This window comes from Festucalex cinctus, chromosome 12 (assembly GCF_051991245.1).
Source record: "Festucalex cinctus isolate MCC-2025b chromosome 12, RoL_Fcin_1.0, whole genome shotgun sequence".
In the NCBI taxonomy this organism is placed as follows: domain Eukaryota; kingdom Metazoa; phylum Chordata; class Actinopteri; order Syngnathiformes; family Syngnathidae; genus Festucalex; species Festucalex cinctus.
Window position 1 is genome coordinate 8,339,221 of NC_135422.1, and position 27,434 is coordinate 8,366,654.

A 27,434-nucleotide genomic window follows, 5' to 3' on the forward strand; every position below is an offset into this window, starting at 1 on the left:
TTTTGTTTTCTCCTGTTTGCTTGTTTATCATATCACATACATATTTATATACATTTGTCTGTCCATGCACAACACACAATTTGTTTCCCATTTCCAGATTTTGTGCCTTGGCAAAACGGCGAGGGGAGGGCGTACCCGACAGCGCCGCCTCCCTCCTGGTCCCCCCCGTCGTCGGCCACGCCGCCCCCAGCCACCGCTGCGCGCCGGACGACGTGGACCCCGAGCTGGTGTTTTTCTGTCGCCACGTCTACGACTTCCGCTACGGGCGCCTTCTCAAGAACCTGCAGTAGCGCCCGGCGAAGGACGGAACGACATAGAGACGTGCGATAAGGTGGTTTCATCCGCCCCTGCTTAAATGAGCTCCGAGCCCCGCTGGCTGCCGAAGGGAGGGCCTGAGGATGAAGGAACGTGAGATTAGTTTCTCTTTGAGATTTCACACCGGCGCGACACGCACTCGTGAAGTAAACGTTAAAGGTCTGACACGTCGCATGGAAGCGATAATGGCTGTCAGGATGGTTTTAATCGCACGCGACTTCCTGTTTTGAGTGCGCTCTGTGCGGAACGTTCTCCTGCAGGTCTTAGAAATGTGCCATTTGCTGGATTTGAAGGAGCTTATACGTGACTAATGGAAGTATCTGCCTATCAGTCGCACACAGACGCAACATAAGAGGCCTTTACTTCCGTCGTTGCTCTTTAAAAGAGATTCCTTACTGTGAATGTAGGACTTACCGTCATGCAATCATACAAAGATCACACTTTAAGATGGAGAGAGAGAGAGAGCAGATGGCTGCCACTCAAATATCTATCTGTGATAGTATATGATAAGAAGTTAAAAATGTATTAATGACATCTTCATTGGATGTTTAGCACAGCTACGCGCTGTCACATATGATTTATTTTTAAAAGTAGAATTATTTCCTTAAAATGCAACATAACAGTTTTCTTACTTCGAGAAGGCGGCCAATAAAGAAACAAGGAAAAGGTATAAAAGATGAATAGATGTAAAACTCAAACAACGGACGTAACAAATCCCATTAATATGTTGTTAACCTGTGCAGTGTTACTGGGTTATTCAAATTGTCCAAAAGTGGACTTTCAGGGTTGTCGTAGTGCAGATTCGAAATGCTAACTACCTTAGCATTTAAAAATCTGTTTCATACAAAATTGTCTAAAAATGGACTTGCAGGCTTTTTACAGACAGTACGCTAACTTAGCTTAGCATCTGAAACCAAACCAAATAATATTTCTTTAGCACGCAGAACAACAGACACATCTGGCGACCAATGCCGATACTCAGAAAAGTATAAATATTAATGACCAAACTAACCAGAAAATTCTTATTCAATGTCCTACTCACATTATTAATAAGTTGGTGGCACATTCAGCATCACTGTTGATTAAAAATTCTAACTCACCCAGTAAAAGGTTGCCGTAGCATAGCGGCCAAATGCTAACTTAACGTAGCGCTGGGGAAAAAATGAAACAAGACAAAAGCTGTTTTTAATACTAAATGGTCAGAAAGTGGACTTGCATTGGTTTTTATGCTAATGCTAACTTTTCTTATCTCAAACTAAATCTGCTTCATACAAAATTGTCTAAAAATGAACTTGCAGGCTTTTCACAGAAAGTATGCTAATTTAGCGTCTGAAACCAAACAAAAGTATAAATATTAGTGACCAAACTGAACAGAAAACTCTTATTTAATGTTCTACTCACATTATTAGTAAGTCGGTGGCACATTCAGCATCACTGTTTATTAAAAATTCCAACTCGCCCAGTAACAGGGTTGCCGTAGCATAGCAGCCAAATGCTAACTTACCGTAGCGCTGGGGAAAAAATGAAACAAGACAAAAGCTGTTTTAAATACTCAATGGTCAGAAAGTGGACTTGCACTGTTTTTTTTATGCTATTACTAACTTATCTGAGAACCTCAAACCAAATCTAACAGCATCTGCAAATTATTTCCTTACAATATAACCCTAAAAATATTAACGTCAACTAGCTTATCATCGCACAGCGACCGTATACTAACTAAATTTTAAATACAGTAGATCCTAAAAATGCAACACGACATTTGTGACATTCTTTATGAATTTCTTAACACAAGGTTACCAATGGAGATACTTCATTAAATGAAATTACAGTAATTAATGTCTTCATTGGTTGAAATCTAAATCTTTAGAAAGTAGACCTAGCAACAATAGGCTAACTCGGATTAGCATCAAAAACTGAAAGCAGGCTCAACAACCACTCAACAAAGTCCTTTTAAAGAAGCGATTAATTATATATTGATCACATATTTTTTTTATGTGCAGGTAGTTGCAAAAAGTGTTCATGTTTTAGAAAAAAAAAAAAAAAAAGGGTTTCATGTCACATTTTTAAGTGACCTCAGAAGAGATTTTTTCCACTGTGTGGCGCACACGTGCACTCAAAAAAAAATAAAAAATAAAAAAATCCTATCAAGTGAGTTGCAGTATGGAAACAGCCTACATTGTAGCTGGTGTATTTGCATCTTACCTACGTGGACGTCCGACTACAAACGCCGTCAGTTAGACACTTAGTTAGTACAGACAGTGTATTCGTATTCTCCACACGCCGAGTCAACATGTATCCGGTAGACGCTCAGTATAGCGTTTAGGTGACGTGATCGATGATTTATTCCTCTACCTTTAAGAGAAGATTACCTATTTATTTATTAGAGAGAGAACAAAAGTAATTTATTTTATAGAGGTCATTTTAAATTAAGTAAAAGAAGACTTTTTAGACGAGAGTAAATCTCAACTTTTCTTTTTTTTTTTTTTTTTTGCTGCACTGTCCGACACACCTTTGCAATATGTACACTAGTCAATAAAAAGTTTGAAAATTGAAAGTTCAGCATGAACCTAAAATGTCGGTGAACTCAACAGTGTTTCAGTGCAACTTGTTATTGAGATATATTTTTAGAAAAATGGCACTATGATATTGTACTTAAATCTACAGTAATGATAGAGTGAAATAGAAGTTGATGAATTAAACATATTTTGTGCCTCAATTCAATGGACATTGTGCTGTCCCTTTTGGTGTTTGCACATTGGCCACCAGGGGGCAGTATAATAAAACAAACTCGCATACAGAAATACTTGGAGCGGGTCAAAACTCCATAGTAAGCCAAAGTAATAGTTATTCTTTGCAGAGGATAAATAATTGTATGAAGTACACGTATTAGAGAACATTTTAGGTTCATCTTGAAATTTCAACCAAAAGTTGAAGCTTTTTGTGGGCGTAGTCAGAGTGATGACTGATTGATTTAGCTTGTTTGCCTGATTAGAGCCATTTCAATTTCTCGTGGTGAATTACTGAAGTACACCTTCCGAAATAGTTGCCAGACCAAAACAAAAAAACAAACAAAAAAAACTTTCGCCTCCTCTCACATTTGAATTTAAGGCCGTTGCCTTACGGAACATTCCCAGACATTTCTTTGCAAATGGCTTGACGCAGCTCACCTGTGGGATCTTGTCGAAAAGAATTTGACATTTGAGATAAGGGACGCCCTAAATGTGTAGATTTACAGACTGCAAAGTTTGATCATTCGATATCTTTCACGCGAGGGCTTAAATTGTTTGAATTTTACAACTGTGGTGGACACACATACAAGGGGAAAAAAAAATATTCTTTAGCTTTTTCATTTTGATATATACCAGTGAGCACAAATTAAAACATAGTTGCCAAGCATATATTGAGTCTTTTTTTGTTTGTTTATTTATTTAATTTTACCCCAGGAAAAAAACTAAAAATCACCACTGATCTTGGAGAAGTATGCTTTTCATTGGAAGGATGTGAAGCAGCCTTTGATATATTATTATTAAATTCGTTCTCACAAATGTTTAGTAGGAAATTGCCAAAAAAAACTTTATTATTATTATTATTATTATCATTATTATTATTTTATTACAGAAAATAATTTTCCCAAACCCCTTTGAAAAGGGACACCCTCCCCCCCCTTTTTTTTCTCTTTTTTTTTGTTTTTTTATTTAATTTGGAAACAAAGGTACCCCCTCGTGATTTTTTTTTTTCCTTAGGGTAAAAAATACAATATTTTACCATTTATTTTGAGTTTAATTGTGCAGTCGGCTCGCACCAAGCAAGCACAAATTTTGGATATGATGAGGCACTTACTTTTTTGTGTAATTTCCAACTAAATTGCAGTGAGAACAATCAATTGATGTGATTTGATATTAATGATAAGTATTAAGAACTGGATGGCTGAAGTACGAGTGCTTTGCTAAAAGCGCCAATCAATTGATGAAAAACCCACCGGGTGTTCTTACAGTACAGTAGAGTGCAGTATATATGCAGTTATGGCCTTAGAAGTCGCTCAGCTCTCCTGATGAATCAACGTGTGATACTAGATGTCTTAATTGGTCCTCTGTGCCTGTTCCTGTAAACCCATATTTAATAAAAATCTCTATATATAAATATATATTCCGAGTGTTTTTCCATAAAGAGAAATGTGAGCAGTTACTGTTTATTTTTGATGTAACTTCCAAATGCCTTTTCTGTCATTTAAAGTCAGATGACACTGGTCTCATGTTGAATTGCACCAAAAAATAAAAAGAAGAGAGACAAAGGGGGAAGTATAGAAATATGAATTTCTGAATATCATTCCTCTGAGTGTAGAAGAACGTTCAAAATCAAATAGCTACATGTTGGGGGTTTTTTTCTGGTGTGAGCTGTTTATGTTCATATTCTCTTGCATGGCATTTTGGAAGTATGTTGGAAATATTAATCACAGCACAGTTTATTTGTATTGATTGAAATGGACCTCTGTAATATAAGAAAAAATATTTAATTGTAATAAATAATATATGAGTTTAAAGTGCCTGTGTGTGTCTAATTTGTATGTTGGTGAATATAAATTGTATGTATGGGCAGCCTAGTGGATTTAAAGACATTAAAATTATTTAGATATGCCGTTAAAGCCAAGATGACTAGTAATATAAATGTAGTAATACATGATGTCCACAAGAGGGCTCTTATTCCCGCCTATGACCATCCAACTCCACAGGTGAACTACTTCACCGTCACTAGGGGAATGTTAACATTTTATTTCTTTCTTCTTTTTTTTTCTTTTTTTTATGCAAGGATCGACTGTGTGAGAATTATTTACACGTGTTTTGAGGAAACGGTCCTCTCCCATGCAAATAAATGAGCCACTGCTCACACTGCCTCTCCCACAGTGGGGCAAATAGTACAGCTTTGGTTACCATAGCAACCGAGGACATCGCTAAGGTCTTTCAAACGACTTCTTGTCTTACAAGTCCCTGTAAAAAAAAAAAAAAAAAAAAAAAAGTAGAAGCATAATTTGTGCCACTCAGTAGTTCTCAAATTTGTCATATGAAGTACTACAAATCTTGACCAATATTAATGAAAGAGTTGCAATTAAGATCTAAGTGTTCAACAAAACGAGCTTTCATTCATAAAAAAAAATTACATTTAACAGTTATGCTGTAAATGTTTTCACAGTTTGAACATTAACCACGCTTGGTGTTCTTTTGTTTTATACAGCGCAAGTTACAAGAAATGAATTTACATGTACTGTATTCATTTTCGACCTCCACCACTAGATGGCGGCAGGGACCTTCACAGAGTTGCCACATTGGTTTACCTGCAGTTGAACCACAGAATCAATAGGTGGCGGTGTTGCCCCATAAAGCTAGTTTGATCAACTGTCCCACAGAACAAGGACAGTCGCGCTTTCATTAAAGGCACGTAAAACTATTTCATTAAGTAACCTGTTTAAAGTGTGCTGCAGGGGTTAAACTACATAAAATATTGTTTTCGCTGCATGTTTTTCACCTATATTGATTTGATAACAGTAACTGGGTCAGTCAATCATCACCTATTGAGTGTTCAATTCACTTTCATCATAAATCACCAGGTACGATGAGAGCCCTTGCAAGGTTTGAATCCATCCATTTTCTTGACTGCTTATTCCTCACAAGGGTCGCGGGGGGTGCTGGCGCCTATCTCAGCTGGCTCTGGGCAGTAGGCGGACACGGGGAGAACATGCAAACTCCACCCAGGAAGGCCGGAGCCTGGACTCGAACTGGAGTCCTCATAACTGGGAGGCGGACGTGCTAACCACTAGTCCACCGTGCCACCCTGCAAGGTTTGTAACATAAATCGTCTCCATTTGTTTATCAAATCAGAGTACTGATGTCAATTTTTATTGAAAACATGGGTCAAAACATCATTATGATGTGGGGTAAACATGAACACGTGTCGAATTCATCTTCAAATGAATGCACTTTTACATAAATGTAAGCTTCTATTTTACATTTTTATACTGCAAGTGGCCCTTGATTAGCATTTCTAAAGGTAGAGCATTCAGTGAGACACATATAGCATGAAGAATAACTCCTATAGTTAAAAAAATAAAATACAAATAGAACAATAACTAACAAACGGAAGAGAGCAGCTGATGACCTGCGAGAGCCATTTTTTTGGCATATTTGACTTTTTCTACTTATTTCAGTGTCATTTCTCAGGACTGTGAGCCTCTTCTTCCGCATCGCCGTGTCCTGCCTGCTGCTCCACTTGGGCGGGTTCCTTGGTCTGAGACGGCCTGAGCAGATATTCCAGTTCCTCCGTGCTGATGGCCACTTTCTCTGGAACCAGCCACCTCTTGAAATGTTCAACAGCACTGGGAAGAGCGGCACACAAATCAACCAGATGTATGTATGCAAGTATGTTCATGGGGCACATACAACATATTGTAATGAAAATTTCTGTTTGACTTGATGACGTTCATCTAAATACCTTTCATCCATGTTGCTGCTTTGGAAGAGCTCAGAGGCCTGAGTGTCATGCAGGAATCTATCCCAGCATTCCTTCTTGGCTTGAGACAAGGAACGCAGCATGTCCCTGGAGGTGACGTCGCTGGACTGACCTTTGAGCTTCTTCAGGCGATTCTCTGAGGGAAAAAAAAGAAAAGTTTAAAAAAAAAAAGAAGAGAAGAAAGACAAGCAAGTTGTGTTATGTAAAGAATCATTTAATTATATTTTCAAGTTAGTGGATTAAATTTTGCTTTAATCCAGTATATTATATTTGTTGAAAACTGTTCAACAACGACATGGTGCTAGAACCACTCTGACGAAATGCACATTTCTGTTTACATTATTAAATGTTTTAGTTTAGTGATTCAGGATGTGGGTGAGTAAGATTAAAGAGTCGAACCTAAACTGGCTATGTAGGTCTCGGAATCCTCCATGGGTTCCCATTGAGCACTGGAGAAAGCGGCTGTGTGTGCCCCGCTAGATTGGCCATTGCCTTGTCCTCCCACCGGCTGGAAAGAGTCGTGGAAGTCGCTGCTGTTTTCCGACGAGGTCTGGACTTGCATCTCCGGTAGGCTGGGACCACAAATTTGGGACCAGAGCTCCCCGCTGCTCCGAACCTCCTGTTTCTCGAAGTCGTCGATCATTTTGTTGCAGTCTGTCACGTCAACATACGTCATAATCAGATCGATTGAGTTAAAGCATTAAAGAGGGGGGGAATACATAGGCGAATAAGAACGATTTCAAATTCAAATAAGCTACAATGTGACACGCGTCTTACCTGTTTGTAAATATTTACTAGCTTTCCTGGTTCCTCTGCTTAGTTATCTTTTTGTGAACATACAAAAAGATTAGCTTTAAGAGCTTACTGTCTCCATGATGCACTCGCTTCGATAAACGACTACAACGACACACTTCCGTGTTTCGTGACGTACGATTGGACATAGTGACCATCAGTCAAATTTATTGTGATGCGATTGGGTCAATCTGGCTTCCTGTTGAAAGCGAGGCAGATGATTGGCTAGCCAGCCACCGGTCAACACGGAAGTCAGTCCGTGGTCCTCCACACGACCGCTCAGGTAAACACACGAAATGAAAACTTTGCAGTGTCGTGAACATGCATTTGACTGTCTGAATCAAACATTTCGAAATTTGATTTAACCATCTTAGCTTTAATTAAATTCAAACCATTCATCGACGTCCGGGGTGACTGAGAAAACGACGTTTGCCAGTATTCGTGTACCTCCGCGTATCTTGCGTGTCCTTGTCCAGGTACATGATGTCAGTGCAGTTAGATCTGTTGTAGGAGATGCGAGCCGCGTTGCATCTGGCTTTAGTGGCGGTCCCGATGGGAGTGCTGCTGTCCCGGACTATGGCGTGGATGTCCAGTGGCAAAACGCACCTAGAGCTCGTCACCAGACTGAGGGGTAAATTCTATAATGGCTGATTATTACAAATGAATTTATTTATTTATTTTTTGTTTAATAAATACATTTAAGAATAGATGGGTGGACACTGGACAGGCCAACAATCTTTATACAAAACATCAAAAAGTAACATTTTCCATCAACTGAAAAGAAGGCTACTAGTCAGCTCATAAATCACAAATCACCATAATCTTATTCTGTCGTCTAACTATTTTATTTGATTTTTTTCAGACCATGGCGTGATCCACAGCGACCGAGTGTTCAATGCGATGCTAGCCACAGACAGAGGGATCTACTCCAGGGATTATCCGTATGCAGACTCTCCTCAGTCCATAGGTCTTCATTTCAGGCTTTTCTTTGCAAACGCACCAGCATTCATCAGTTTTCCGTACATGTGTGTTTGGCGAACGTGACCGTGTGTTTCCCGTCACAGGGTTCAGAGCCACCATCAGTGCACCACACATGGTCAGTGTTTCAATTAAGTCCTACATTTGATTGCTGCATGATCAGATACACTTGGATGAGATATTGAATACTGTACTACTAAATAATGTTTAAATAATGCTGCCCCTCAGTGATCTTTTGAGATGTAAATAACGACTCAAAATGGAATTGAATCATCCCCCAAATGTTTTCTGATCCTGACAGCACGCCCACGCTTTGGAGCTATTGAGTGACAAACTTACAGAAGGGGCGTCGGCCCTGGATGTGGGCTCAGGAAGTGGCTATCTCACGGCCTGCTTTGCAAGAATGGTAAATGTTATCATCAGGTCAGAGTGTTTCTGCGTAGTGTGGACGTTTCTCCCATTTGCTTCCCTCAGCAGCTGCCTAGCTCTCTCCTTGTGCGCAGACAGGAAGCAGCGGGAGAGTGGTGGGAGTTGACCACATTGACGAACTGGTCCAAAGTTCAATCAGAAACGTCCAAGCTGATGACCCGGAACTTATAGCCTCTGGACGCATCAGAATCGTGGGTGAGTTAATCCAGATGACAACACTCCATTCCGTGGTACACAATGATGGGATGTTGTGCCCTCCTAAGCGCCAAAAAGGGCTAGGGAGAGACACGAGTTTAAAAGAAATGTGTGAAACAAGCCATCTACATCTGCATGTGTCCACAGTGGGAGACGGAAGGCTCGGGTACCCCCACGGAGCCCCTTATGATGCCATTCATGTCGGTGCAGCTGCGGCGACTGTTCCTAAAGCCGTATGTATGCATTTTAAAAGCATGTCAATGTAACCCTATAACCTCGCAAGTCAAATTAATTTGGAGTTAGCCTATGGCTAAGAACCGGTTCAGGGTTTCCCACCGCCTCTCGCCCAAAATCAGCTGGCGTAGGCTTCAGCTCACTCGCCAATCAGAATAAGTGATATGTAACATTTAAGCTCACACTTTACACAAGAAAAAATTCCCGCCCATCATGCAATAGATTTTCTTGAAAATTTCTTCCTTCCTGCTATAAAAGCTCCTGGAACAGCTGAAGCCCGGCGGACGTTTGGTGCTGCCAGTCGGCCCCGACGGTGGCAGTCAGGTGCTGGAGCAGTACGACCGTCAGAGTGACGGCACCTTCGTCAAAAGAGCTTTGATGGGCGTGGTTTACGTCCCCCTGACAGACAAGAGACGGCAGTGGCCAGGGTATGTTGCTGCAACACAACATACTACTTGTACATTCACACACACAAGCTTAATGGGGTTAGTGGACATAAAATGTCTACATTGTCATCCATTGCTTGTAAGTTTCATTTTCATGAACTAAACTATCGTGTTAAAAAAAAAGAAGTTTCCCCAATCTACGAGTGACAATTCCCTTTTCCTTATTTTGTATTTATTTAATAATAATAATACATCATTTAGAGCTGAAATTAGGCCAGGAATCCACAGGATTTTCCATCTTACCAAAGTTCCCCAAATCTCCAGAAAGAATTCTGGCCTCTGATTGGTCTATTGCCGTTCGTTCGAGTAGCCTAATGCTAGTTTAGCGTCGCCATAGACGCTCAGCTATTTATATCAGTGGCAGTTTTTTGACATCCCAGAAACCTGCTATTTGAACAGGGGTGTGTAGACTTTTATTATCCATTGTATGTATACAAGATTGAGTGAAACGACAGTTTCTTTCCTTTTTCTTCTCAGAGGTGAGCTCTGACTGGCTGGTGGTTGCCCTACGCCTGCAGGAGGTGGAGTTGGTGCTGCATGTCTTCAGTTCTTTGCTGGCTTTCCCAGAATCATATGTTCACTTTTTCTTGCTCAAGTGTCACCTCACGCGACGTGCACAAGGAGCGTCTTGCTCAGTTTTCCTCACATCATTGTCTTCCCAGAGCATAATAAATGAACATGTGGACATTTGGCATAAAAAAAGGTGACAAATTAGTATTAATGAGGGGATTAATTAATTTTAACCAGCAAAAATGTTCAACTTTGCACTTCAAGTGTTTTTTTTATTTTATTTTATTTTTATATGAATGCACATGGGAAAGTCAAAATTTTGGTTTGAATCTAGTTGTAAGATTTTTGGAATTTTAAATCCAATTAAAACTAAGGGAAAACTGACACGTATATGCAAGCATAGTAAAAAAAAAAAAAAAAAAGAGCAACATAAAGGCATTTCTATTTTATCATGTTACTTTGTAAAACATGATGCAGGTTATCACAAGCGTATGGCTGCTATTTTGTTATTGATAAAACGTGCTGCAGTAGATTACATAAGCTATGACGGGACAATAAATTATATATAATACTGCTCATGAAGAGAAGGGGAAATTGACCCTTTTTTTTGTTATTATAATTTTGTTACCCTTGCTGTGACTAAAGTATAAAAAAAAATAATAATAATTGATCATTAAATATTACTACACAATGTATTTGTGGCTTAGAGTTTCAGTTGTGTACTGTGAAACTTTAGCTCCCTGTTGTTTTCAAATGTACTAATAAATTTGTAAGCGAGGTTTGAACGTGCTGCAAAACTATTAATAATAGCGCAATCATTATTTGTTATATTTATGCATCGATATTTTGTTCAATTACATACAGCAGTGATTCTCAAAATGTGGCACCGCGTCACACCAGTGCCACTATTAATGTACATGAATTCCTGAATTAAAAATGCAAATAAAATGTAAATTTAAAACATGCATTTCAATCAAAAATGAAGATTGCAGCAGTGCATACTTTTCTTTTTTTTTTTAACCCAGTACAGTACTTTAGTTATTTATTTAGTACAGTAGATTTTTTATTTAACATTGTGTTGTACTTGACAGTACGTTTGCGTTCAATCTTTAAGAATTTTTTTTTTTGGTTTTTAAATACATCAATTATATTTTGTTTCACGTGTAATTTTAAGTCATTAAGTTTTAAAAAAAAATATATATATTTTATAGTTATATATGGTATAGAATATCATTTAGGTAGCAATATATGAATAGAGATTCTAAAATTTGTTTTAGAATTATGGAATCGAGTGAACTGTACGTTAACTTGACCGGTTGGTTGTTCGGACTACAAAATGACGTCACATAAGTGCGCCTGCTGTTTTCGAAGGACCCCTCTCAGCGATGCACGCGGGATTGACGGTCCTAGGTTTTGAAAAATTCATTCCACATTTGTCATTTTTACTTCGCGTTGAAGCTGCAAGACATTTAGTGAACCAAATTATATACTATCACTACAGTTCTGCATTATGTAATTTCCGTAAAAGCCATCTTTCTAATCGTAATAGACATACACTTTCCCAAATATTTACAAACGTCACAGTTCGTTGTGTGTCTCCCATGGAGCTGGAAGCAGCCACACCGGTGGAAGAAAAAAGCCCGGTGTCCACACAGGGAACCGCGTTGGAAGGCGCCAAAGTAACCGGCAAACGTAAAAGCGACGAGGCTGGCCTCTGCGGCAAGAGGAAGAGAGGAGCCCGAGGAAAGAAGCTCCGTCCCGGGGAGAGATATGTACCTCCTCCCCAGAAGCGTAACCCGGGTGTCAGTTTCAGGCAGGAACATTTCGACGAGACCTCGTATTACTTCGAGGACGGCCTGCGTAAAGTGCACCCGTATTATTTTGACTTCAAGACCTACTGCAAAGGTCGCTGGATAGGGAAGAGCCTCTTGGAAGTGTTCGAGAGTGAGTTCCGAGCAGAGTCCATTGAGTACTACCAGAAGGCTGTCAAAGAGGGTCGCATCCGCTTGAATGAGACCCCCGTGGAAGACCTGTCAGTGATACTCAAGGTCAGTGCCATAAATACGGTTGGACACTTTGTTTGGATATCATGTCATTTTGTCCCTAAAACAATGAATATTTCCCAGTATGTGTTTCTACTTAAAACAAAATATAAGGTACAAGACAATTGGTAATACAAACAAGACAAAGAAAACCTATATTTCATATTATAAGCTATTTTAAGACTACACTGCACTCAAATATAGGGGAAAAAACTTCCACTGTAAGAGCACATTGTCCCTGATGCAGAACAATGACCACATGAAGAATACAGTCCATCGTCACGAGCCCCCCGTCGTTGGCAAACCTCTGGAGGTCCTGGTGGACGACGGTGAAGTCCTCGTGGTTGACAAGCCCGCCTCCATCCCCGTTCACCCGTGCGGCCGTTTCCGACACAACACGGTGATTTTCATCCTGGGCAAAGAGCGGGGCATCACGGAGCTGCACACGGTCCACAGATTGGACCGACTCACCTCGGGAGTGCTGCTCTTTGCCAGGACTCTGGAGATCTCCAAGAAATTGGATCAGCTGGTGAGAGACAGGAAGGTAGGTTCTTTCTTCAAGGCTTTTTTCGTTCCCTGTTGTGGTTAGAAAAAGGGCTGGGTATCGTTTCAAATTTTATCAATCGATTCAATTTCGATTCACAAAAGTTCAGTTCAATTTGATTTCGATTAATTTCGTTCAATCCGATATTGATTAATTATGGAACGTTAATGCTTAAATAACAACATTAAAAAAACTCCACAAACATTAAATTCCAAATTAAATTTTGCCGAGGCAGTAACTGGTTAAATGATTTATTTAATTGAATGAAAATAGCACGTGTTATAATCACTTTAGTGTTGCACAAACATTGATATCAGCATTGATGAGATTGAAAATGTTTTCATAATTCTAATTGAATAATTGTAAATTAAAAATATTCTGAATTGTCAAGGTGCAATGTAAGAAAGTAATTTTAAATTCAAGTAAACAGTACATTTCAAGAAAACGGTAAGATACAAAAAAATTTGGCCTTTAAAATTCTATTTTGTTGTTAATTTATGGGAAAAAGGAGATATTAAAATAATCAATTCAAGGTTTCATGAATTTATACCGCGCTCGAAAAGGAAAATCAATTCAATATCGATTTTTTTGTTTTTGTTTTTTGGTTTTTAAACCCAGCCCTATTTAGAAAGCATTCAGAGCTGGTGTGTCCAAACTATGGCTCGGGGGCCAGATCCGGACCACCACATCATTTTATGTGGTCCGCAGAAGAAAGTCTTTTTCCTCAACTGTCATGATTTTTGCTAAAATTTTGAGCAAAATATCATATGAAGAAGTTAAAAACGATTTTTGTTACAAAGCCCCTTTTTAAAGTAATTTGAACAGTTGAACAAACTACAAGTATTATCCTTGACATCTCACTGTTGTGTTTATGTAATAATATGTGAAGATTCAACATTTGTATGGTCATAATGACCTTCTGCGGGAAACCTTAACTATAATGTGGCCCGTGACAAAAATGATTTAGAGCTTTGAATTTTTCCTAACAGCTTGAAAAGGAGTATGTGTGCCGAGTGGAAGGTGAGTTTCCAGACGGTGAGTTGGTCTGCGAGGAACCCATCCTGGTTGTGTCCTTTAAAATCGGGCTGTGCCGCGTCGACCCAAAGGGAAAGGAGTGTCGGACGGTGTTCCAAAGACTTAGCTTTAATGGAAAGACCAGCGTGGTGCGCTGTTTGCCACTGACCGGTCGCACCCATCAGATCAGGGTGCACCTCCAGTACCTGGGCTTCCCCATCCTGAACGATCCCATCTACGGCGCCTCCGCCTGGGGTCCTCACAGGGGGAAAGGGGGCTTGGTGGGAAAGAGTGATGAGGAGATCCTCAAAGCTCTGGTAGAGGAACATCAGCGTCAGGAGAGCCTCCACCTGCTGGATGTATCTGACAACGGGAGCATGTTGTCTCAAGAGGGGCGGAAGGATAATAAACTGGGGAGTGGTTCTTGTGAAGCGGAGAAGAGCGGAGAAACTCACCAGTTGCAATGTGGTGAAATCATACCGCAGGCGACATGTTCTTCAGACGTCAGCTGTGACAACGCATTACTGGAAGGATCTCAGGACCATCGTTCGGATAAATCACATGGAGGCCACATGCCGGCAACAACGGATCCCTTGTGCAGTGAGTGCAAACTAGTGCGAGCTGACCCCACTGAAAAAGAACTCATCATGTACCTGCACGCTTTACGTTACAAAGGACCAGACTTTGAATATTCGACACGGTTACCTGAATGGGCCAAAGAGGACTGGTCGGACGTGGATTGATACAAGAACTCCACTATAGGCGTCTTTGAAATTGCTTTCACATGAAATGATGACTGGGAAAATAAATACAAAAATTATATTATAGTTTTTGTTGCATTTCGTTTTTTATGAAAATCACCTTTTTTTTTTTTTTTTTTTTTTTTTTTGATGGCATCCTTAATTTAGCAATACTGTCCGGTAACAACCAAATTTGCTAAATGGTAAAATCATGGCATCCAATGGAAAAAAAATGGCAAAGAATGAAGGAAACAAATGTAAGATTCTAATTGTTCCTGTTTGTAGGCAAATATTTGGCCACTTATGATTGGACTTTAGATATTCATTATTCTGCTACATCTTTCATGATGGTGTGTTTCTGGTGAGGACACCAAAGACACTTTTTGTGATAATGGCCAAGTTTTAGCACCAGACATGTTTCATCCAACCTGTATGGAGTGTCTGATTATGACATTTTACAAAACGTAATTCTTTAATGGCTAATTTAGCCACCTGATTTTGAGTATCTCAAATATAGCCTACCTATATTGCCGCATTATTTTAAATATTTCAGTCATTCGAGGTTGTTGGCATATAAAGCTCCTATTTTCATAGTTGTCAAAACAAAGTGACGGGGAAGGTGAGGTCTGAAGTGGAAGTACCATTATGTGTTTGGAGATGTTTAAGAAAAAATAAGGAAAAATCATTGGTTTGGCTACACACTTAACAGTATGAGCATCAGAATCTAAGTCTCATAATAAATCATCATAAAGTGTATTTATGAGGTATTTTAACTAAGGATGTTTTTTCTTTTAATGCTTTTAGCTTAATTGTAATAAGTTGCAAACGATGTGGGGAAAAAATAACATCAAAACTCACTCTGTGGGAAACATGTTTAATTTCAACTAATTGAAAAATGTTACACTTTCTGTCCTCTAAATAAAGTGAGCTTTTTCTTCTTTTCAAAAGTCTCCAATGATTCTGTTCTCCAAATCTGAGTAAGTTGTTGTGAAAGCTTGTTAAATTGTCACAATGCAGTCTTACTTCTTAAACAATTTTCTGAACCGCAGAACACTTTCAGTTTGACACTCAACATGACATCACAACATTATGAACATTTTCATTTACCTTTTGCACACAAACACAAAACAGGTAACTTTGCATATAAAAGTCAAAATGTTTGGCACATTTTGTTACTTGTTTTGGAATTGAACAAATTCTGTTCCAAATGTTTTTGTTTTTTTGTTTTTTGCAATGTTGGAACAAAGTTAACAATTACTCCTCTTCATGATCAGAAATTAAACACACTATACACTCTTGAGTATTTTGCACTGAAACCCACACATACAAACTTTCATTTACACAACACTAAATGCTTACAAATCTTGACACTGCAATCGACAAACATTTAACTGGCTTCCTCAGTGACCGCAAGGGAAAAACATTGTGGTCCAACCAACTTCAACGAATGTAACATCACAGTTGCTTGCCAACTTTAATCAGCCTTAATCGTAGTTCAGGCTGTTTTGTCTCAATTTTGACACTAGACAGCTCTTTAAGCCTTGAATATAAGAAGTGTTACAAAATCTGGCTGTGAATGAGTGTTGCTATTGCTGGCCCAGAGCACGCTCTATTGACCAATGTTATAACAGCACGTGTGTGAAATTATTCCTGGATTTTTTTTTAAGTCTCCTTCCAGTTGATAGCATCTTTAGCGTACAGCGTCTATGAATGTTTGCTTTATTTGACTGTTCCCTCTGATAATGTTTTGTTGGTAGTCTAGTTAGATTTTGACAGTGACTTGACCCAATTTAGTGCAAGTTTTACAAACATTCATTTTGGAAATAAGTCATCGTTTTAATTGAATGTAATTAGAGGTCAAATCTCTTCATGTTGTGACTGTTTATAAATGTAAAAGGCCAGTTTTATGGCTGCAGACACAAGACTGCAGTATTGTACTTGATCATACTTTAGTTAACAGGGATGTAACGATATCCAAATCTCACGATACAATATTATCACAATATGAAGCTCACGATATGATAATTATCACAATATTGTGGTGAGGTTGGCGATATTTAAAAAAAGGTCACAATATTGTAAAAAAAATGAGCTCATACTAAAAAAAGCACAATATTGTTTTTTGTACATAACGTCAATGTTTATTATTATTATTATTATTATGTTATGTTGTTACTGCACATGCACATTAAGTTCCTCTACATATTGACTTGCTTCACAGGAATATTATGTTCCGCGTCATCTGACAATTAGTGTAGATTTTAAACATAGAAGGGCCAAAACATCCCTAATGAATATTAAATTGCACTAAAAAACTAGCCACTAGAGGGTGCTAGAACTGCACAAATAGAAATCAACATGACTTTTTTTTTTTTTTAACACGTGTTGCATTTAAATATCATGAACATGATGACGATGATATTGTGGCAGTTTTAATATCACGATATTGCGCTTATAGTTACATCCCTATTAGTTAACCAGGTGACCTATTGAATTGAATGTTTCCAGCAGACGGGCATGTTTTTGTTAGCTTAAAATATTTGCATAAAGACACAGATTAAGTGTATTCATGCGCAGGGTTCTGCTTATAGTGTATCATCTCGTTGTCCATCTCTCTTTATCCAAACATCTGGTAGGTCTGGCTTGCTGTTGGGTAAAATGACAATTTCATCAGTCTGGCTGTTACGACCTTTAGCACACATCTCATAAACGGTCTCTCTGAGTGAAAGACGCAGAGTGTCTCTCTTCCCATTCAGGTGTCCCGGTGGTAATTGAGTTTCTCCATCGCCTTGCTGGGCATTGGAAGACCCCGGTTCAACGTCACTCAAACATGTTTCGTTAGAGTCATCCAGAAACTCGCACGAGCTCACAGACTGCGAGGAGGGCTGAAGGAGTCGTTCTTCTGTGGTTTGATCCTCCGTGCACAGACATGGCTGGTCAGTGGTCTCGAGTGTGTGGCTAATTATAGTTTCATCCATGCTAGAGGAGGATGAAAATGTTTTATTGGTCCACTGCTGCAACGTATTAGAACGATCTTGGCAGGTTTTACACAGCCTCTTGCCATTGGTCATGTTGTCTTTTGCCAGGCCTACAGATCGTGTTGGGTTCTCTTTGTATGGCGATGAAGTCTGCAGAGCTGGAGGCGCTTGCCGGCTACACATCTCCCCACTTTCCCCATCCAAGGATGAGTCCCTCCCACAGTACTCAATCTCATCAGAGAGCACAGACGGCCTATTAGACAGCTTACTGGTGCAAGTGCTGTTCTCAAAGCTGTCACTCAGTCGATAGGCCAAAGGCTGCAGCTCGTACTGCTCTGGCCCCCTGACCCCGCCTCCTGTTTCTGTCTGTTTCAGCCTCTCTTCGTTTGGGTAAAGGTAACAACCTGTGTCTTTGTCGTAAGTCTTCTTCGCTCTAGCTCTTCCTAAGGCCCCGTTAGTAGACGAGGGACCCGGTTCTGCTCCTGAGCAGTATGAGAGCATCCCACCAGACGGGTCTGACAAACACAGGAGCGGAATCCTCCCGCAGTTTTTCTGAGGACCGAAAAAGCAGCACAGTGACTGGAAAAAGAAGGTTGCAAATCCACATGCTACACATTTCACCAAAAACAAGAAAATTCCCAGTTTCCTGAAGAGCAAGACTGTCGAAGGCAGCATGATGATCCCGGTGCAGAAAAACGCACCGGAAACTATTGCTACAGGACAGCCCATCCTCTTAGTCGAATGTGCTACTTTCCCTATTTTGTCTGAGTGAGGTGCAAAACAGTAGGAAATGCAGTAGTTGGCTACAAAGTCAACAGATAACCCAGCTGCAGATGAGATGAAGAGAGCTTCAATTCCACTCAGCTGCCACTCCAGGAGAACCAGGAGTCCGACAGTGACAAACACGCTGCCACCTACCGCCACAGTTCCATACATGCTTAAAGGAATATTGCAGGTGGCTAGGAGCAGCAAAATAAATGTAAGAGCAACTGAAGTGCCAGCAACCACCACCATCTCTGAGCTCAATGCTTGCTGTAGGTCAAAAAGAGACAGCTGACTGATGAACCAGCCGTTTTCCAAACCTGGCGGTGCCCCTGATATTTCTTTGTTAAACCACTGCAGGGTTTCTCTGTAGAAAACATTTGTTTGGCTAAAGGTGAAGCTATAGCGGTATGTGGTTTTGAATGCCAGCACCAGAGCGGCAATCCGGCCATCTGGCTGGAAGTATGCGCCACCGCCATGTGTCAAATGGCCCTCAGCGTACCTCTCTGCCAACATCATGCTCAGGCAGTTCTCAAAAACTATAGGAGGGAAGGGGAAAGTGACATTGTTGCAGCAAATGTGGAGTGTGTCATCACTCTCTGAGCACCTTCTGAGAGAGACCCAGTGTATTAGCTGCTCTACAAAACAGATATTATCTCTCATGGCTTCTTTGTCCTCGGGGGAAGGTGCAGAGTAAAAGCTTTGGTTTTGCACATGTCCACACAGGTCCCTCAACCAAACCTGAGCGCGAGGTTGACTCATTGCAAAGTCAGGATCAAGTACCAAAGAGCCGTTACTTTTTGGGTTAAAGTGATTACCGTTATCGATCGCTTTGATGCCCCAAACAAGTGTCAGTGTCACAGGCCTATCTTCTCCATTCGTCTGTCTCTCAAACATAAACATGTGGCGATATTCCGCGTCATATCGCTCAAATGGGTGGCTGGAGCGGAAAAGCTGAGTGATGGCACTGTCTAGTGTAGGCAGCTTCATTCCGGGAACAAAGCAGGCCATGTACGTGCCGCCCGCAGCCAGCACTGCGAACCAGCACACCCAGATATATCGGAACTTCACCACTCCGCAAGGCAGGATTTTGTGGAACACTAAATTGGACGTGTCGGCGAGACCTCGTTTTAGTTCTCTCAGCTTCTGCCCAAATGTGAAAAGGAACCTCTTGCGTGAGCTTGCGTCCCAGAAGCCGCCTGTGTTTTTGGCACAACAGGGCTTCCACCCCGGCGGCGAAGCGGACGCAGAGGATGCTTCCGTATAACGTTCACGCAAGATGAAAGAGCATGGCAGCCACACAAGTGCCAAGAGGGAACTGATGAATGAGGCGGTTCCGAGATAAACTGCAAAGCATCTGATAGCCGTGATGCTGCTGAGATAACCAGAGCAAAACGCCACGCTGGAAGTCAATCCCGAAGCTAAAATCAAATAGCCTATTTCCTGCACAACCCTGTGAACTCGCTTTTCCAAGGATGCAGAGGGCTTCTGGGACAACTGCATATTCCAGAAGTCTGCAAAGATAAAAACTTGATTGGAGCAACTTCCCAGGAGAATAAGCGCTGCCGAGAGGTTAACCAGTGGGAAGAAAGTCAGGCGAAATGCGACTTTATAAAGGAAATAGGAAGTAAGGAGGGACCCGCTGATTGCTACCACAGATAATGCCACCATGAAGAGAGAGTGAAGATAGACAGCCATTGTGATAAGAAGAGAAATGACAGCAAGAACGGGGAACACCGAGTCTCTTGCTAGGTAATACTTGAACAGTGTCTGCTTGAGTCCGAGGTCCATGCCAGTGATAGTGGTATTGTTATGAGTCAAATCTTTTCCCTTAAGACTCCTCATGTAGATCTCCATCATGCGTTCCCCTTTCTCCACCGGTAGAAACAGAAGACTGTACTTGAGGGTGGGGATCTGATACGCGGCCGTCTGCGGGCTGAGGAAATCTTTATCAACCAGGAAATGCAGGATTTGGAACACTATGCGGGTCTGTTTGCAGCGTGACGGGACAGAAGTGCAGCTGCCATATTTGGGTCTCTCAAAACAGGCCTCCACTAGATGTCCATCATGGTAGTAAGGTGCACACTTCCGGAGAAGGTTAAGCGCCACAGAGACCTAAGGTCAAAACAATACATTATACATGAAATGGCTTTCAAATGTGGCAAAAATAATTGCTGGGAGCTCTTAGATCCTCTGTGTGATTGCTACCTGTTGTGAGGTTAGGCCTAAGCAGCAGGAGGCATTAGTGAGGGCGGCTAAGTAATTTCCCAGGGACCAGCTGGGACAGCAGCCGCTTCTTGATGCCGCCTCAGCCTCGCCTCTCACGTGTTCCTGGCACACATCCTGGAACTGAGCCTGGGAGCGTATCTGAGACAAACAAGGGAAATTTTTTGAAAACGTCCGGGACTAATTAACCAATTAAGCTTCATAGGAGCCAATGTTCCCGAGGATTTCAACATGGCTTGTCAAAATAGAATGATGGTTAAGGATCTGAGTAAGCAAGCAGATGGCTGAAGACAAAGAGGTGAAATGGAGGCACGAGTATAGATCAGATCATACTCTGGATTGCTCCATCTCGCACATGGCATGGATGGCTTTCAGGCTCCAGAGACTGGCTGAGCTTTCTGAGCGGAACACTAGCTGCGCCAAATGCTGGCCTGTGAGAAGGAGACAGATGGACTCAACATACAGTAACCTATGAATCAGCATTTTATTCTTGCATTTGAACAGTTCTGTTTCGGATAATTCAATAAAACAAAACTATTAGCACTAAGCCCGAATCGAAACTGAAAATTGCAGTACTCTTAAAAGACACAAACCAGAAATGACAGACCTGCTATTCGCCCCTTAAGGAGATGCAGTAAAATGGTCAGTCCTATTTGAGTTACAGCTGTGCTCATAAGTTTACAGGAGTATACCTAGGGGTATGTAAACTAATCCCTGGAAAAGAGAGCTCAGTACATGTAACTGCTAATACGTTTACAGTAAGGGGTATGCAAACTTATGAGCACAAGTTGTATATATCACAATTCACCACTGGTTGACAGACATACCTGCCCTAGGGTATGTAAACTTATGAGCACTATTGTAAGTTCTGGTCAAGACTGACTCACCGGGTGCGTCGCAGAGGAAAGACTCTGAACTCGGGTCTCTGGCTAGCATCCTCTTGAATCGAAGTCCAGTGGTGTTGCGGATGCCATCACTGCTGAAAGTAACAGAAGACTGTCCTATTGATTCCTACTGTACCATCTCAAAATGATTTCCATGTAGAACGCCATTAAAATAACAAAGATAGTCGCCTAAGACCGTTTCACAGTACCGAGACGGATTGTTCCCATCATGTAAAGTGTGTACGTGTGGAGCCGAGCTTGTTGTCTTGAGTGCGTGCCTTCCGCTCAAACTCTCCGCTGACCTTTTACTGAGCTGCTGTGGCAAAAGAGACAACGGTTTCCCCGGGCCAGTGTTCTCCCGCAGCTTGGACAAGCTGGACTGGCGGACTGCGATGTTTGTCCCTCGTGGCTCGAAGCCCTGAATAAACAACACACAAAAGCAGAAATCAAAACAGAAAGAGCGTTTCTACGTATGTGTAGGAGTCATGCAGCTGTTGTTGTTGTTTTTTTTTTTCTTAAAGTATGGATCGTCCTTAACTAACACCAAGAGCAGGACATTTAATTTTCTACATTAATTAATTCATCTCCTGTAGGAATGCTTTCATTCCTTTTTTAATTAAATTCATCGAGATTACAGAGAGTGTAATTTGATGTAATTTAGCATTGTGAAGGATGATGGAGATGAGACTGAAGTCATTATGGAAACAGTAATTAACAATCAACCTGAGGTGGTTAGGAATGCTCGTATTTCAATTTCAAAGAGATGAGCCCTAAGGTGAATTTAATTTGACAGACTATGCTTTGGTGTAAACAGCATATTGCTCGTTTGATGTGCCTGAGTTTCCGAAGAAAGTTGTGCTTATGAGAGTCGGGTTTGAAAAGGAATGCACTGAATTTAGTTTTTAAAAAAAAGAAAAAAGACTTTCTGGCTACAGTGGAACCTCTAAATGTGAACAAACCTAATGTCACACAATTTGAAGTTCAATGAAAGTTTGCAAGAAAAATTGACGTGGTTTTCAAACATGCAGACTTCAGCAAATCTCTGCTTTGCCATTTGATTTTTTTTCTTGTTTGCAATTTTTTTCCCCATCAGAGATGGTCCTGTGATGGCAAAATGGGATGACTGTAGAAACGCAATTTTTATTTTATTTTATTTTTTTAACGACGTAGCATAAACGTTACATAGAAAGCGGTACAAATCTCTTTCCTGGATGGTTAGCGCTGTCAACAATGTACTCTACAAAGGCAGCTCTCATCGTCAAAGGGTGAGTAAGCAATTTATTGTTTAATTTATTTATTTTTTAGGAACATTTCTTTTTACATATTTCTAACAGTGAATAATGATTAAAATCTCAACTAAAACATTGCCTAAGAGTTATATGACGGTAACGGTGATTCTGTAACAGATTAATTATTCTTGGTGGAATTATTGTGATTCTATATTGACCAAATCGGAGCTCAATAATGGTTGTGACTTTTTTCCCCAATACTTCAACTTGTACTGTGATAACCCACATGTGGTATACTCGTCTCATTTGAACATCATTAATACACTACGTCTTTTTTTTTTTTTTTTTTTTTTTACACCATATAATATCTTGTGAGGCCAAATTCTCAACCACGCACCAGCAGAGGCTCAGAGAAATCCGGCAGCGGCCCGATGCAGAGGCCAGCCAGAGAGCATCCGAGTAGCAGCAAGGCACATCCCACGAGAACCTCTAACGGGTAGTCCACCAGCATCTGGGAATAACTGTCAAGTGGAGGTAGAAATGAAGAAGTAAAAAAAAAAAAAAGCTGTCAATATCAGAGTAAGTGTTTCTTTTTATTTTTTATTTAGCTGTCATATACAATAGAAAAGTTGTCTTTTCTTACTTTCTGACAAAGCAGTAGAGTCCTCCATCCCTGTTAATGACAGCAATTATAACTAAACGCTCCTCTCAAAAATTGCTACAAATAGAAACGAAACCTGTAAACACACCCAACTGTCACCATGTGACGCGCCGTCGGTCTCTGCGTGCCGCCTTCACCGGATCCATGCACCCAGTGACGTCTCGCTGCACCGTGCTGGCGAGACGTCTGACGGGTTGAGCTACAGCTGTGGCCCACTCGGACCATTGCACCTTCCTCTGCGTGAGGGCCGCTGGTGCTGTTTGGCTCGCATGTGTTTGCCTTAAGAGCATCGTAGGGGCTGCAGTGGGGGCATTTACGGAGCTGACCCTGAGGAACCTCAATGCACGGGAGAAAGACAAAAATACAGTAGGACTGGCCAAGTTGGAATTTCCCATCTTATTGTCCACGACAAAAAAAAGCATTTGCACCAAGGAATGGTACCAGACGGCACACATGTAGTGTATCATAAAACACAGTGCAAGCATATTTTATACATACTTGGTGATAAAGCTGGCTGGATGAAGAGGGTCCATCAAGGCTGCTACAGCTGTCGCATAGCTCCCGCTCAGCTTGGCTGGCATTCAAATTGGTCTGTTCCGGATATATGCTGTCGGGAGGGCACAGCGACAGCACCGGGATCCCGCTGTGGACGTCGAGTCACAGGAGGAATGACAAAAATGAAACCTTTCCAAGTTGTAGCTATTTCATTCCTGCCTCGCCTTTAGATTCCCCGCTTAGTTATGAGCGGAACTAATGAGGCAAAGAATGGAATGGAGCTCTGGGTGCTTCATTGTGACAACTGGAAGCAAGTAATTAAAGAAGAGAAATAGAAAATGGGGTAGTAAGAGTGAGCTGATGTGACTGATGCCGTGTCACGTGCTGATATTGTGCCACATCCTAATGTATCCACGGAGTAGCCAGCTTTTATAGATGGCAATTGGCAACTGTACTTGCTTGGGCAATCTTGCCACCACTGATGCATGTAAAACAATAAGCGATGTGTGCATCGTGTCTGTGTGAAAATCAAGTTAAAAAAAAAATAAAATGAGTCGTCGTAATTTTAAAGCACTGAAAGTGTATTTCTAACTGTAAACCTTAAAGCTTGCAAGCAGTCTTTAACCCTTAAGTGACAAAACAGGTGCACTTAATTGTGCGATCTTGCTCTAATGGAGTTTATTAACAATTCTGAGCTTATGTCACAAGTCAAAATGGTGGTCTTACTCTGTAAAATGACCGTTTCCGTCCATTGTCATTATTGGACTTTAGATTGTAATTTGATTTGTGAGGAGTATTTTGATTTCAAAATGTGATGAAATATCGTTTGACTACTATAACAATCTGACTGGTTTGTATGCTAGTCACAGGCAAAGGCAATACAATAACTCCGTTTGTTTTCACTGTGTAAAGGACGAGTTTCATTGCAGAAATATCATAAATGAACGGATGTTCAGAATTGTCAACAGGCAAAAAAAACAACAACAACAAAAACAGAATTGCAAATCTCCAACTAGTTCATCTAAAGACAGAAAGATCATGCTTGTAAACTTCCATTCATTATTCACACCCAGACGGACGATGGAGTAAAATTGTAAATTTCTTGAATACACTTATTTTGTCAATAACCTGAAACAGAGGGAACAGACAGGCTAGGCTAAGCACGGTAAGTTAGCTAGCGGACACGTGCAGCGAAATTAATTGAGAGACAGAACATTAGATCAATCTGGCAGAAATCATTTTCTAGTCTGCCACGTTTTAAATAGAGTTGTTTCCACATTGTGTTGGCGTTAAGTCGAGCAGCATGTCAAATTAGTGATTTTAACAGGCCTCCTGTTCGAATTTATACCACCGTGTCGACGGAATTGACAATATGGTTCCTCAGGGCTCAGAAAAGTTTGCTCATGTGACGTTGACAAGCTGAGCCGTGATTGGTCGTTATCTGAGCCCTGAGCAACTCTGATGTCAATTTCGGCCAGCAGCAAAGTGGCAAAATGGCCGCCCGCTGAGACGGATAAAAACAGATGTTTGTGCTTAATTCATATTCCACACAAACAAACTATTAATCGGAATGCTGTGTTTCAAGGCACAACATGATGACACATTGCAGTTGTGAGTCAATAAAGGAAAGCTTATGCTTGTTTTTCCACAGTGGACTGGAGGCGACCGCACTTCCTGTCGTGTCACTATGGCGACACAGTAAATCAACACAGGCAAGTGTCCTTCCAACCATTCATCCATTTTCTGAACCGCTTGCTCCTTACTCTTTAATGTGGATCCTCTAATAAGGCACAGTGATGGAAGACAGCGCAGTAGCAGTGGACTTAGTTGTTTGTATTACATTAACCTGTAACATGATACGAAGCGTAATCGAATGAATGTCTCCATCTATTGACCGTATCACTAAATCATTATTAGATGCTAAACTGGCATCTTATTTTTGCTGTCTTGCCAAGATCTGGTAGTAATAAGCACACAAGCGTATGAGGGGAGCAATTTGAGCAACTCATCAATATTTCAGCCAATGAGTACAAAAATAATCCATGGAGGTGTCAGCCAGCTTCATGTCGTGCAATGAATGTAAATTCATATTGCACCCTGACGCCAGGCAAAACCGGTTCAACATCAAAGTACACTAGAATATACAAAGAAAAAGTTGTGATTTATAAGTGGATGTTGTAGATTGGTGCATGTTTTTAATTTGAAAATAACATGTTTTATTTACTGCTGCTAACCTGCAGTTTTGCAAAGTCTTTTAGCAGACTGATCGCCAGCCAATCACAGAGCACAGTTATTCTCCATTCTTTAAGGCTGTGATTATAAACCGTAATAAGACATTAAATATATGTGACATTGTTAAATGATGTTGTGTACTTTCCCCAATGTAAAATATTTGCTTTGGTTCAGTAACGGTGGGGAAATACTGATTGAATGCACCCAAAACGGTAATGCGCCATAATCTAAACAGGTAGTTGAACTACACCTTCATCATACCCAGGTGAGTATGAGTTAGTAAGTGTTTAATTATTATGCATAACTGAGGGCAGCATGGTCCCTATAGTGGCTTGCACATGTGCCTCACAGTTGTGAGGTTCTGGTTCTGAATCTGAGGTGCAAGGCCTTGATGAACCCTGTTGGATTGCAGGCTGCATTTGTATCAAGAGGTGTTCCTAATAATTTGGTTGAAACGGGCAGGATATTGTGCAGTTGTACCCCAGTGCACAAAAAAAAAAACTATTAATAAACATACAGTTAAATAAATATCTTTTTGACACGCACCAATCAATTAGTATTGGTTTTATAAGAAACATTTATGAACCATTGAATCTGATTTAAAAACGTAGGGGTACCTAATTAAGTGGCCAGCATATCACGTTAGAAACATTCGCCATGCCTAATTGTTCACAGCAAGGTGGTGTCTTCAAAAGAGCCATAATACAATTACTCCAGATAAACCCACCTATGATAAGCCTCTTGGGTGTCCTTTTCTTCTGTAGAAGAATCATCCATCACTATCGCATCCGTGCTGTCCCCTGGGGTCGAGCCAGCATCCATCTCCCGCTCGTTTTCATTTGCCGTTGACAAGCAAAATATGTGGATTAATGCGATGAAGATTTGAGCAAATAACAAACAGTCCCCATCCGCTCCGGACGCGCGAGCTTGTTTCTGAGGCTACTATACGGAGCACCACCGGGGCTGTGCGGGTTAATCTGCCCCGAGCTGAGCTCCGATTGGCGGATCCGCGGTGATGCTGAGGACGCCGCCTGGTTCTGTCCAACCCGCCCGCACTGGACCGCCTGCGACGGGGATACAAGTGGCTCCTTGTTGTTCAGAAACAAGTCGCTGCTTCCGTGTTGAAGCGGAACCACAAACAGTAATGCTATATTAAGCTAATTTAGGTTGACGTCACTATAGTAAAGCTATCGCTTCGCTATGGCCACCACATTAGGTACACCTGCA

The 27,434-nt window shown here is 40.9% G+C and overlaps 5 protein-coding genes across 11 annotated transcripts in view; 3 read left to right on the top strand and 2 right to left on the bottom strand.

Annotated features, from left to right (window-relative positions):
- Positions 1-4,855, top strand: part of bahd1 (bromo adjacent homology domain containing 1) — a 40,382-nt gene extending 35,527 nt beyond the window's left edge. For 2 of the 3 annotated variants that reach the window (XM_077538824.1, XM_077538825.1), the window contains exon 7: positions 98-4,855. In XM_077538824.1, the coding sequence (XP_077394950.1) occupies positions 98-290 (193 nt within the window). In that variant the 3' untranslated portion in view covers positions 291-4,855. The remainder of the gene's footprint in view (positions 1-97) is intronic. The other variant, XR_013287553.1, reaches the window with a different exon arrangement.
- Positions 4,856-6,184: 1,329 nt separating this feature from the next.
- ccdc32 (coiled-coil domain containing 32) lies at positions 6,185-7,759 on the bottom strand. Its single transcript, XM_077539435.1, has 4 exons — positions 7,594-7,759; positions 7,216-7,470; positions 6,799-6,952; positions 6,185-6,682 (listed from the first exon to the last, which is right to left on the bottom strand). The coding sequence occupies exons 2-4, from the start codon at positions 7,457-7,459 to the stop codon at positions 6,517-6,519; spliced, it is 564 nt and encodes a 187-aa protein (XP_077395561.1). The 5' UTR covers positions 7,460-7,470; positions 7,594-7,759; the 3' UTR covers positions 6,185-6,516.
- Positions 7,237-11,095, top strand: pcmtl (l-isoaspartyl protein carboxyl methyltransferase, like). Of its 4 annotated transcripts, none has more exons than XM_077539433.1 (9): positions 7,237-7,891; positions 8,119-8,239; positions 8,471-8,575; positions 8,673-8,704; positions 8,888-8,992; positions 9,072-9,210; positions 9,358-9,443; positions 9,703-9,872; positions 10,368-11,095. In XM_077539433.1, the coding sequence occupies exons 2-9, from the start codon at positions 8,122-8,124 to the stop codon at positions 10,378-10,380; spliced, it is 768 nt and encodes a 255-aa protein (XP_077395559.1). In that variant the 5' UTR covers positions 7,237-7,891; positions 8,119-8,121; the 3' UTR covers positions 10,381-11,095. The 4 variants fall into 4 exon arrangements, with proteins under 4 accessions (XP_077395559.1, XP_077395558.1, XP_077395557.1 ...); XM_077539432.1 differs by having other exon boundaries at positions 7,302-7,891; positions 8,085-8,239; XM_077539431.1 differs by having other exon boundaries at positions 7,302-8,239.
- A 671-nt stretch (positions 11,096-11,766) lies between these two features.
- On the top strand, positions 11,767-15,680 carry rpusd2 (RNA pseudouridine synthase domain containing 2). The gene is made up of 3 exons (XM_077539107.1): positions 11,767-12,448; positions 12,690-12,986; positions 13,976-15,680. The coding sequence occupies exons 1-3, from the start codon at positions 11,786-11,788 to the stop codon at positions 14,741-14,743; spliced, it is 1,728 nt and encodes a 575-aa protein (XP_077395233.1). The 5' UTR covers positions 11,767-11,785; the 3' UTR covers positions 14,744-15,680.
- On the bottom strand, positions 15,601-27,251 carry disp2 (dispatched RND transporter family member 2). Of its 2 annotated transcripts, none has more exons than XM_077539106.1 (10): positions 26,935-27,251; positions 23,979-24,123; positions 23,569-23,816; positions 23,463-23,492; positions 23,217-23,340; positions 21,893-22,008; positions 21,594-21,682; positions 21,040-21,137; positions 20,689-20,847; positions 15,601-20,595 (listed from the first exon to the last, which is right to left on the bottom strand). In XM_077539106.1, the coding sequence occupies exons 1-10, from the start codon at positions 27,027-27,029 to the stop codon at positions 17,326-17,328; spliced, it is 4,374 nt and encodes a 1,457-aa protein (XP_077395232.1). In that variant the 5' UTR covers positions 27,030-27,251; the 3' UTR covers positions 15,601-17,325. The 2 variants fall into 2 exon arrangements, with proteins under 2 accessions (XP_077395232.1, XP_077395231.1); XM_077539105.1 differs by having other exon boundaries at positions 21,594-21,685.
- Positions 27,252-27,434: the final 183 nt, after the last annotated feature.

Coding starts and splice junctions, on each gene's coding strand:
- ccdc32 (XM_077539435.1), bottom strand. CDS start 7,459: ATGATCGACGACTTCGAGAAACAGGAGGTTCGGAGCAGCGGGGAGCTC. Junction 6,953..7,215: donor GACCTACATAGCCAGTTTAG/GTTCGACTCTTT, acceptor TTTTTCCCTCAG/AGAATCGCCTGAAGAAGCTC. Junction 6,683..6,798: donor AGCAGCAACATGGATGAAAG/GTATTTAGATGA, acceptor CGCTCTTCCCAG/TGCTGTTGAACATTTCAAGA.
- pcmtl (XM_077539433.1), top strand. CDS start 8,122: ATGCGAGCCGCGTTGCATCTGGCTTTAGTGGCGGTCCCGATGGGAGTG. Junction 8,576..8,672: donor AGACTCTCCTCAGTCCATAG/GTCTTCATTTCA, acceptor TTCCCGTCACAG/GGTTCAGAGCCACCATCAGT. Junction 9,444..9,702: donor CGGCGACTGTTCCTAAAGCC/GTATGTATGCAT, acceptor CTGCTATAAAAG/CTCCTGGAACAGCTGAAGCC.
- rpusd2 (XM_077539107.1), top strand. CDS start 11,786: ATGCACGCGGGATTGACGGTCCTAGGTTTTGAAAAATTCATTCCACAT. Junction 12,449..12,689: donor ACCTGTCAGTGATACTCAAG/GTCAGTGCCATA, acceptor TCCCTGATGCAG/AACAATGACCACATGAAGAA. Junction 12,987..13,975: donor AGCTGGTGAGAGACAGGAAG/GTAGGTTCTTTC, acceptor TTTTCCTAACAG/CTTGAAAAGGAGTATGTGTG.
- disp2 (XM_077539105.1), bottom strand. CDS start 27,029: ATGGATGCTGGCTCGACCCCAGGGGACAGCACGGATGCGATAGTGATG. Junction 21,686..21,892: donor CCACAGCAGCTCAGTAAAAG/GTCAGCGGAGAG, acceptor TGTTACTTTCAG/CAGTGATGGCATCCGCAACA. Junction 21,138..21,593: donor TTTCCTCTGCGACGCACCCG/GTGAGTCAGTCT, acceptor TCCTTCTCACAG/GCCAGCATTTGGCGCAGCTA.